Below are 11,778 nucleotides of genomic sequence, written 5' to 3' on the forward strand. Positions count from 1 at the left end.
AGATGAAAGCTTTGACTTCATCTAACTATTGTTCGTCTGTGATTAGTTTATGGAAACATTACCTCTGTTTACATTTTACAGCATAGTTGTGCAGTTAAAAAAGCTCAGAGCGGTGCTTGTATTGCAGAAATGATGTTTTTACTTTGCATTTCATTCGCATTGCATATTTAACTCTACATAAGAAACATCTGGGACCATGACATACAATAAGAGTTTAGAGATGATAAATCTGAAGAAAAAAATCATATTGATATCTTTTGATTGCAGACTTTCTAACATTTTGAGTCTTAAAATATCTTTGGTTAAGGCTTGAGTTGATTTTTTTCTGAAGTTTTTCGTATATCTTTGCTGTATGAAATTCATTCAGGTGAAAGTGATGAGATGTTTGGATCATCCTAATGTGCTGAAGTTCATCGGTGTCCTCTACAAAGACAAAAGACTCAACTTCATTGCCGAGTACATCAAAGGAGGAACGCTGAGAGAAATTATCAAGAAAATGGTTTGTATTTGAACTCAACCTCATGACACATTTGATTTAATGCGTTGCTTTGAACATGCGTAATACTGTCATTGTGTCTGTGTGTTTTAACAGGACAGCAGTTATCCATGGAAACAGAGAGTCAGTTTTGCCAAGGATATTGCTTCTGGAATGGTGAGACTTCTGGATGTTTTATAATTACATAGATCAGTATTACTATAATAAATAACATTCATCAGTCAGACTCTCTCAGTCTTTACTGCCATCTACTGGCCAATCAGCACCTGTCATATATTAATGTTCAGCACAGCAGTGTAACGTCAAAAACATCTCAAATATTTTCTATGGCATGATTCTGCTGTTGCTATAGCTGTTAAATATATGAAGTGTTAAATTTTTTTAAAGAGCACTTGAAATATCTGTGCTTTCAAAATGTTTTTTACTTGAAGTTTATCACACTGACTGCATGATGAACCATTGAGGGCAAAAATGTGATTAAGAGGAGAAAAATGTTATTGATTGTACCTGCATGTATATAACTAATGTTTGTATACTGTATTGATATAAACCAGCACATGTATTAAAGTAGTGATCATGTGATCTGCTTCATCTCACAGACATACCTGCACTCCATGAACATCATCCATCGAGATCTCAACTCATACAACTGTCTGGTCAGAGAGGTCAGTCACATCACCACAATTATTGCCTTTCAGATACCAGCCCCTCCAGGATTTTATTTTTGTGATTTTTGCAGCTGTAATTTCCCGAAATTTGCTATTTTTTCTCTCTAATTAGGATACCAATGCTTGTCTAACATTAAATCTCACCAAATGAGTGCTGTTTTTATCCTAATCCTACCCCCAAACCTAACCCTAAACCCAATATTTTACAGGATTTAGGCTGTAGCTGTATCCCTTCTAGCCAGGGCTGCTATTTTCATCCTAATCCTACCCCCAAACCTAATCCTAAACCCAACATTGCCTGGGATTTAGGCCGTAGCTGTATTCCTTCTAGCCAGGGTCGCTGTTTTTATCCTAATCCTACCCCCAAACCTAACTCTATATACAACGTCTCGCGAGATTTAGGCTGAAGCTGTATCCCTTCTAGCCAGGGCTCATATTTTCATCCTAATCCTATCCCCAAACCTAATCCTAAACCCAACATTTCCTGGGATTTAGGCCGTAGCTGTATTCCTTCTAGCCAGGGCTGCTGTTTTCATCCTAATCCTACCCCCAAACCTAACTCTAAACACAACATCTCGCGAGATTTAGGCTGTAGCTGTATCCCTTCTAGCCAGGGCTGCTATTTTCATCCTAATCCTACCCCCAAACCTAACCCTAAACCCAACATTTTACGGGATTTAGGCTGTAGCTGTATCCCTTCTAGCCAGGGCTGCTATTTTCATCCTAATCCTACCCCCAAACCTAATCCTAAACCCAAAATTTCCTGGGATTTAGGCCGTAGCTGTATTCCTTCTAGCCAGGGTCGCTGTTTTTATCCTAATCCTACCCCCAAACCTAACCCTAAACCCAACATTTTACAGGATTTAGGCTGTAGCTTTATCCCTTCTAGCCAGGGCTGCTGTTTTCATCCTAATCCTACACCCAAACCTAACTCTAAACACAACATCTCGCAAGATTTAGGCTGTAGCTGTATCTCTTCTAGCCAGGGCTGCTATTTTCATCCTAATCCTATTCCCAAACCTATCCCTAAACCCAACATTTCCTGAGATTTAGGCCATAGCTGTATTCCATCTAGCAAAGGTCGCAGTTTTAACCTAATCCTACCCCCAAACCTAACCCTAAACACAATATTTTACAGGATTTAGGCTGTAGCTGTATCCCTTCTAGCCAGGGCTGCTATTTTCATCCTAATCCTACCCCCAAACCTAATCCTAAACCCAACATTTCCTGGGATTTAGGCCGTAGCTGTATTCCTTCTAGCCAGGGAGGGCTCATATTTTCATCCTAATCCTACCCCCAAACCTAATCCTAAACCCAAAATTTCCTGGGATTTAGGCCATAGCTGTATTCCTTCTAGCCAGGGTTGATGTTTTTTTTCCTAATACTACCCCCAAACCTAACCCTAAACCCAACATTTTACAGGATTTAGGCTGTAGCTTTATCCCTTCTAGCCAGGGCTGCTGTTTTCATCCTAATCCTACACCCAAACCTAACTCAAAACACAACATCTCGCAAGATTTAGGCTGTAGCTGTATCTCTTCTAGCCAGGGCTGCTATTTTCATCCTAATCCTATTCCCAAACCTATCCCTAAACCCAACATTTCCTGAGATTTAGGCCATAGCTGTATTCCATCTAGCAAAGGTCGCAGTTTTAACCTAATCCTACCCCCAAACCTAACCCTAAACCCAATATTTTACAGGATTTAGGCTGTAGCTGTATCCCTTCTAGCCAGGGCTGCTATTTTCATCCTAATCCTACCCCCAAACCTTACCCTAAACCCAACATTTCCTGGGATTTAGGCCATAGCTGTATTCCTTCTAGCCAGGGTCGCTGTTTTTATCCTCATCCTACCCCCAAACCTAACTCTATACACAACATCTCGCAAGATTTAGGCCGTAGCTGTATTCCTTCTAGCCAAAACTAAGAGAAAGAAGACATGAGTATGATGCATTTGCGTTCTCTTCTTATGATGGTAGATGTATGATCCACAGATAGATCAATGAGTATAGAAGCCCTATGATTGCAACTACCATTTGAAGTGTCACAAAATGTGAGAAAACTATTGTACATTATGGGATTGTACAGAAGTCAAAATTATGGTACAAATGTCTGGCAACACTGATCTGGAGGGACTGATATACGCTGTTTATGCGTTTATATTTATTTGGTTGACTAGGTGAAGTACCTTAAAATATGTGACCCTGCCTATGAAGACCCATTATTAGTGATTTACTGTTTTCTTCATTTAGATCATCCTACATAATGTAAAGATCATTCTGTAAAAACACAACCTTGATATCTTAATATTGACTGAGTAAGATCATGTGAAAGATTAAAGTCAAACTTTGATGCTCTTGATCTCATCATTAGATTATGAGATTTCACAGACAGGGTCACATAAATACATCTGCTTTTAATTAAATTGAACATTAAAGAGCTGAACGTGCGCTGCTTCTGACAGAACAACAGCGTGGTGGTGGCCGACTTCGGCCTGGCCCGGCTCATGTTAGAGGAGAAGACCCAGGACAAGCTGTCATCTGGACAGATACCTGGCGTGAAGAAGACGGACAGGAGGAAGAGATATACTGTAGTGGGCAACCCATACTGGATGGCCCCCGAAATGATCCATGGTAAGGACACACAAGTATATTTTTTAAATCATTTATGTGTTAATTATGGTTGATGGTTCATGTAAAAAGTATTTGATGGGTCAGTATTTTTCCCAAACAAAACGTTTTTTTGGACTTTAACTATAATGACTACATTTAAATTTCAAGGTTTATTAAACTAATTGTATAAATCACACTTTAAATAAATGATTAAATGCAGACACGAGCAATGAGCAGTTTAAAACAGATCCTTGAAATGTGTGCACACCAAAGCTTTTAAATGCAGCTGAAAACGGCCAGGTGGAGGCTTTTTTGAGTGCTTTGGTTGTTATGATACTTCTGCTTTGTTTATCACTAGTTGAACAATGCGGCGGTTGTTATAATGTTTATCCCGCTCCTCCTTCACTGTGATTGGACGGCCGTGTGAGAACCGACAATGATGAGCTCAGTTTTTCACCCAAAGTTGAATATTTTTCAACTCTCGGCACCGAGCCCCAGCTTTCAGTGCAAAAAAAACCTGCCAGGTTGTAAACAATTGAAAACATATGCCAGCCGCCGGCGTAAAAGCGTTGGTGTGCATGCTACCTTAAGCTCTGTGGTCCTTTATTGTATCTATAAAACTAGAAAGAAATTGTGCCAAACAAGGTCTTATTGTAGTCATCATCTGTGATAAATGTTTTCCTCAGGAAAGAGCTATGATGAGAGGGTAGACATCTTCTCCTTCGGCATCATGCTGTGCGAGGTGAGTGTTTCATGACGGATCTGTGGAAGTAATCACGGACCGCCGGGCTGCAAAGTCCAGAATAACCTTCTCTCTCCACGTGAATTTCCAGGGAATCTCTTTAATGTGAGACATTGCTAAAGTTACTGCAGCTCTGCTCGTAAACACCAGCAGCAGCCCAACATTAGATCAAATATGAAGTAGTTGGGGATTTGTGGACTGACACTCTTGTATGGATCGCTGGAGTAATTATTACATCAGAAGTTTCTTCTGGTCTAACTCTCTGTTCTGTTTTAGATTATAGGACGGGTCAACGCTGACCCTGACTACTTGCCCCGGACGATGGATTTCGGGCTGAACGTAAAGGGTTTCCTGGATGATTTTTGCCCACCTGACTGCCCGACCTCTTTCTTCCCCATGGCTGCTCTGTGCTGTGACTTGGATGCTGAGAAACGGTTCGAGTCAAACCATATGCTTATGTTTATTAAGAAATGCTTTTATGATGTTATAACTATGCACGTTTGTAAATTTTGCTCGGATTAGATATGTTGTTCCCCATGAATTCAAACATCAGCCGTTTCTGTTCGCAGGCCTGCGTTTGCCAAGTTGGAGTCGTGGTTGGAGAACCTGAAGATGCATTTGGAGATGGGTTTGCATGTGGTCTCAGAACTGGAACACATTGACAGAGACTTCTGGCAGAAATACTCGTCCAGCAAACACAACCTGCACACCCACCTGGAGCAGCCCGAGTAGCCCTGGATCACTAAAGACAATGAAGACCCTGCTGATGGGATGTTTTCAAATCATGGTGGAATTTGAGGGTCACTATTGTTGGATTGATGGGTTACGCGAGTCGCCTACACGCTTCTGGAAATTCAGACGTCAGATTAGATCTCTCTTCATGTCATTTCACAACACATCGCTCTCTGTGTTTTCTGCGGGTCAACTGTTGTGTGTCAGTACACGGCAGAACCGGTATCAACCTCACATGCTCCACACTTTAGATATGATGTATCGGTCAACTTTTACTATAACAGCAACAATGTGTTTGTGCAGCAGTTGTTTACAGATGTTTTGCGCGTTCTTCAGTGTAAAACATCGCCTCAGAAATGCAGTTGTGGTGCATTTAAAAATGCATGTCTGAAAATAGGCTTTGTTGTGGCTTCTCGTTCGACTTTCGTCATGGTACTGTAGGTGATTTGGCCGTTTTTTGAAACTACCGCTACTGTGAGTTTTCAGTTTGTAAAATCTTTGAAAACTCTGACGTCTGCCACCTGACTCTTGTTATGTCATATAAAATTATGGCCGCTTCAAGAGTCAAGGTAGATTTAGCTCGTATTTCTCATACAATCACACAGGTCTATAAAATGCTTCGTTCAATCCCGTCGGCTGCATAGCATCGATAAAAGCTTGCCGTTTTGTATGTTAGGTACGTAGCCTTATCACGTAAACCAACAGTGTTTGGTCGTGCTAATATTCCTCAAATGTCCCAGCAGGTTGAAGCAGGGTACGCTCCGCGGTGTAAATTTGTAGTACATACTGTAAATGTTTCACATGTTGTATATGAGCAGACATTATTTTGTATACTGAGTCGACATTGACATTTTTAATTTGTACATATGCTGAAATGTAAATTGAGATCTTGCGTACAGAACAACACCTGAGAATACTGAACGTATCAGTGGCTTTCTATTAGTGTAGAGAAGACAGAAACGTGTTATACTCATGCCAGCTTGCATTAACAGATCTTAAAGGTCACCTATTATGAAAAGTTGACTTTTTTGTGTTTCGCTTGTGTGTGTACACAACCACCTTGTAATGATACAAATCTTGTCCCCCTTTTATTTTAAATCCCCGTAAAATCTCAACATGAGACAAACTGTTGCCGTTTCTTGAGCAAACTGACATCACTTTGCGCAGGCCACGCCCACAACCGTCCAAAGACCACAGTGAGGTCATATTTTTTTCTTTTTACATAATCCATTCCTCCATGTTCACTATGAACAAAGGTGATTGTCTTTTTAAAAACAGTTTATGTTTTGGGTATAGATAACAGTAAACGGGGAGAGAAGCAGAAGCTCATTTGCATTTAAAGAGACACACACAAAAACGCGCCTTTTCAATATGGTATAATAAATGATTTATAGGGTATTTGGACCTTAGACTTGACAGGCATATTTTGAGGACACTCAAGACTACTATTATATCTTAAAAAATTGCCATATTAGGTGACCTTTAATTCATTTACTGTCCACACTGCAAAAAATTACTTTTTTTTTAGTATTTTTGTCTTCAGTACAAATATCAAAAAAATTCTTAAATCAAGATGTATTTTCTTGATGTGCAAAAGGCCCTAAGAAAATAAATCCAGTTTGTCAACAAACAAATAAACAATTTAAGTGATTTGTGCTTAAAACAAGCAACAACAAATCTGCCAGTGGGGGTAAGAAAAAATTTTTTTATGAAAAAGTTTATTTATTTCAAGATATTTTTTCTTACCCCATTGACAGATTATTTTGCTTGTTTATGCACACATTAATGAAAAATAGACTTATTTTCTTAGGGCATTTTGCTTATCCAGAAAATACATCTTAATTTAAGATTTTTTTTGTTATTTGTAGTAAAAACAAGACAAAAACAGTGTGAATCTCACAAAAAATCATGTCTGTGCCAAATTTAACATCATAATGGAGTCATATATTGTATGTTATTGTAAAATATTTAGATGTTAAAGTAAAATTAGTTTTACTTAATGAATACCATTTTCACATTTTATGGTAATCAGTGAGATTTTTTAAACATTATCAAGAAAATAATGTCACATAAAACTGTATGATTCTAAAAATGGACATTATTTTCTTTTTTTTTAACCTGAAATGTTATTTAGACATGTTCTTCACAGATATTGTGACATTCACTTCATCATTGCTCTACATTTTCATCATTTCATCACAAGAATTTCCTGTACTTTATTGTAAATGGTAACACAACGCTTGTTACTTTTGGCCATGTGGCTACTAATATCTGAGTTGGATCTGCATCTTTTGCCTAGGCTTGTGTTTTAAACAACCAAAGCCTGATTTTAGACCCACACATGGGACTGTTTGTTAAGAAACAGTGGAAATGTGGGAGTATGATCTTGAATCCAGCTCACGGATGACCGACTGCGTGTCCATGTTGTGTGCATCTCCCCATGGGAGACCTTGTGTTTACACAATACCGCTGCCTGTAAATATCTTCCAGAAAACGCTTCTTCCACGCTTTTCCTGGAGACACGTTGCATGGTGTCACACGCTACCAGTCTACTCTTGTTACAATGAGCAAACCTTCATATTATTAAAGAAAACACAGACGAGGACTGCCAGGAAAGCCAGTGAATAGACGAAAGTCAAAGGCCATGAAAAAAATAACACAAACACAGCCTCTATTTTCTCTTTCTTAATCGAGCCACTCTTATCTCTTTTATAAATGATTTTATTTGCACTATGTAAGAAAGTGTTTCTCTCTGAAGCCTTTATATTGTTTTGGTTTCAGAAATCGAGATGTTTGTTTGTTTGTTACATGAATGCCGCCTTTTGTGAAGTTTGGCCTCTATCTGTGCGTTCATACCAGATGCGAACAAAGCAAATAAATTACGCTATTTGCGCGTAGTTGGACGCTTGACCATTTTGAGTTAACTTGCATCATTCGCATGTTAAATTTAAACGCGAATACGCTCAATTTGACGGCTTAAGCTAGCTTGCAGTCTCAATATGTATATATATATAGCTCAAATTGAGTAAAGAGCGTTTTTTTACAACTTACCAGATTGCCCGACCTCCTCACTCACTTTCTTTCAAGCAAGATCCTTTTTATTCCTGTGTCAACATACAGCGACAATGATATTGTCCTCCATTGTTGTTTCGTATTTCTGCCTCCGCTCGCTATGTCGTAATCACGTCATTACTAGAACAAGCTACTGATTGGGTAATACGGCGCGAATATCCGTCAAAGTTCAGATTTTTCAACTCGTGCGTTACGAACATCAGACGCCCAAAAAGCTACATTTGCGCAAATCGCGTCATTTGCGAGGCAGGATGTCTATTGCATCTTTGCATTACTAGAACAAGCTACTGATTGGTTAACGCAGCGCGAATATCCACCAAAGTTCAGATTTTTCAACTCGCGCGTTACGAACATCAGACGCCCAAAAAGCTAAATTTGCGCAAATCGTGTCATTTGCGCCGCAGGATGTCTATCGCATCTTTGCATTGACTTACTATGTAAATCATTGCGCTTAGCGCTTCATTCGCGTCTGGTGTGAACGCACCATAATGCTGCGTACACACCAAACATGAAGCAGCGTGTTTCTCGCTCTAGATTACTCGGGGGATTTAACTTTGTGTCATGCGAATTTTTCCCTTGAGTTAAATATTTTCGCTGCACCCGATTAGCGTCATTTGCATTGACTTTGTATGTAATCTACTCATGCAAATCGCTGAATTCGCGTTTGGTGTGTACGCCCCATAAGAGCCTCTGTCCTAAGCAGCAAATGTGTGTATAAATCTTTTTGGTTTATGAAATTAATTGTATATATAGATTTCCGTCATTTGAATTCAAAGCACCAAACACAGGCAGTTCTTTAGCACTGTTGGTCATATATGAAAAGCCATATTAGATTGAAAGCCATCACCTTGAATTAAGTTTATCTATAACCAAAAAATAAAGATACTAATGGAGAGATGGACTTTGAGCAAAAGAGATGAGGTCGCTAATATTACCCATGTGACTTCAGTAGTGTTTGATCATGTCTGTGTAAATTGCTGCTTAGGAGTCAGTGGTCAGACTGTTGCCTATAGAGGGGTCTTTATGAAAGATGTCTTGTAGCATCATACCTGCGTAATCATGCTTATTTCATGTAAGGTTGACGCGCTGCTGGCCTATACAGTAAATATAGCACTTAAACGATGTAGTCTATTTATGAAAGTTCAACTCAGGGCACCGTAACTGGTGAAGAAGATCATAATATAAGCAGATATCACAGTATAATAGAACAATAGTCTGTATCATGAGCATCAATGTGAAACACTGAACCTTACCTTATCTGATAGTACAGTTAACTACAGTAGTGTCATGCATGATTACGCAGACAAAAGCGAATGCTGAAACTATGGTTTTACCTCTGGACATTACTGTGCCTTTGTTTTATGCTAGCCTTGCCAACGACTTGTAGTGTGTTTTGAGCCTGATGAGTTGAATTTTAGATCACTGCTTACATGTTTAAGTGAGAATTCCTCTTGTTTTTTATATATTTATATTTTCCATGTCTCCATTGGCTGGGTGAATATTTTAGGTACACGATTCTGTTTGTTTCCTGTAATTGAATGTTTTTACTAAAGCTGTGAAAATGACTCTGCACTTTAAACATACTGGCCGTGAACGTTGAACATTCAATGAGGTGACTGTAGAATAAAACTGATGCTCCGCTGATGTTACACTGCTGTCATCATTTCTTATGTGTATTATGTCAATTTTGCAACATTCTTATGACTTGTGATCACTATAGGTCAAGGTCATTTTATATCATTTTATTTATTTAACACTTTCACCAATGTTCATCGATTCAAACCGCCTTACAGAAAAAGAACAACAAAAATGTTGTGTAATGTTGCATGTCTTTACTGGGCAATTCCATTAAAACTTCAAGAAACATTATGCTTTAATATTTTTATCTGTAAACATCTCAAGCCTATTATTATACATATGACACTTATTGTATATTATGTGTCCTTATAAATGAGGAAGGTACCAATAAAAAAGAGGCCATATGCATGTAGAGTACAGAAGCTAAATGCAGTTTTCTTAATTTACATATGGCAAAAAATATATTTTAGAAATATATTTCAAAATATACCAAAAAAAGCCCAAAAAATATATTTGGAATATGTTTACAAAAATATATTTTTATCAATTTAGTTTTTGGCCTTTTTTGTTTTATTTTGAATTTTAAAGCATTTATATATATATATATATATATATATATATATATATATATATATATATATATATATATATATATAGCCCTCTATATGTATTTTAAACCAAAGAAATATATTAATGTCGCATTGGAAGAAAAAACTTTTAAAAATAACAGGTTAAAATTAAATATATTTTAAACTTAAAAAATATACTTTATAAATTAGATCGTATTTACCTTATATTTAAAATATATGTTTGCCAAGAATACATTTCTTGCCTTATGGGTTTTAAAATTAAAAATGCATTTGTTGGCCCTTGATATACATTTTGAAATATATGTTAACATATGAAGGTTAAAACTAAATATATTTTCAAATTCAACAATATATTTAACTAAGCTTTACTTTCTACAAAATGTATTTAGCATATATTTAAAATATATATACATAAAAATGAATTTTTGTCCGTATGGGTATCCAGAAAAAATCTCTCGAATAATATTGGTGTGTATTCATTTGGCGCCGCGCAGATCGACAAAGTATGACATCATAGTACCGCGAGAGCGATTCAGGAGTAGACTGCCCCCGAATGCCTTCTAATCGCTCTCGCGGTACACTGATGTCATCAACGTGTATGCCTGCGCAGCGCCGTATGAAGTAGTTTCATTTCTACTTGCTCGCGCGTCCATGTGCGATTGTTTTGACGGCGACGTGACGTCGACGAAGGGCGTAACTGTACCGCGGCGTCATGTTGGCACGGAGCTGCATTTAAAGTGCTCTGTGATACGCCGGTGCAGTCAGTCGGTCAGCGCTTCTGCACTCAGACATTACTATAGTAAGTAAAATCCCAAGCGACGGTGTGTTGCTCTCTGCTCTTTATCTTATCGTCTCTTATAACCGCGGGACGTGACCGGGACGACTAAAGCGGATCTTGTCGTTTTGGAGCTATGGAAAACTCGCATGTCAACAGCCGCCTCAGGACTGCTTTCTTCAACCACGGTGAGTGACGATCTGCGCAGCGACTGTGCAACTTCTACACACAAAACGCGGTGTGAAGCGCAGTATGCGTCAATGTATCGCATCGGATCCTAAAAACAACCCTAAACACGGCAGCAATGTACATGACAAAGCATCGTAATCTTTCAGCATCATGGTAACCTATATATCAAAGTATAATGTTATCGCCATCTGATGCTGTCTTTGTGGTATGATATTTATTGTGAAGAACTGCGTTTGGACTGGAATATAAATGAATCCCTGTAGGGTTTGAACCTACAACCTTTCAGTTATCTGCCCAAACATGACTTTCTTTACCTCACAAAGGCT

At 38.3% G+C, this 11,778-nt stretch overlaps 1 protein-coding gene across 5 annotated transcripts in view; it reads left to right on the plus strand.

The window, feature by feature from the left end:
- The window catches only part of limk1a (LIM domain kinase 1a), a 69,533-nt gene extending 59,344 nt beyond the window's left edge, over positions 1–10,189 (plus strand). For all 5 annotated transcript variants that reach the window (XM_065281755.2, XM_065281758.1, XM_065281757.1 and 2 more), the window contains 7 exons: positions 368–499; positions 593–652; positions 1,096–1,161; positions 3,627–3,795; positions 4,461–4,516; positions 4,793–4,950; positions 5,086–10,189. In XM_065281755.2, coding sequence (XP_065137827.1) covers positions 368–499; positions 593–652; positions 1,096–1,161; positions 3,627–3,795; positions 4,461–4,516; positions 4,793–4,950; positions 5,086–5,248 — 804 coding nt within the window. In that variant the 3' untranslated portion in view covers positions 5,249–10,189. The remainder of the gene's footprint in view (positions 1–367; positions 500–592; positions 653–1,095; positions 1,162–3,626; positions 3,796–4,460; positions 4,517–4,792; positions 4,951–5,085) is intronic.
- The last annotated feature ends 1,589 nt before the right edge of the window (positions 10,190–11,778 follow it).

This window comes from Paramisgurnus dabryanus, chromosome 8 (genome assembly GCF_030506205.2).
Source record: "Paramisgurnus dabryanus chromosome 8, PD_genome_1.1, whole genome shotgun sequence".
Taxonomy (NCBI): domain Eukaryota; kingdom Metazoa; phylum Chordata; class Actinopteri; order Cypriniformes; family Cobitidae; genus Paramisgurnus; species Paramisgurnus dabryanus.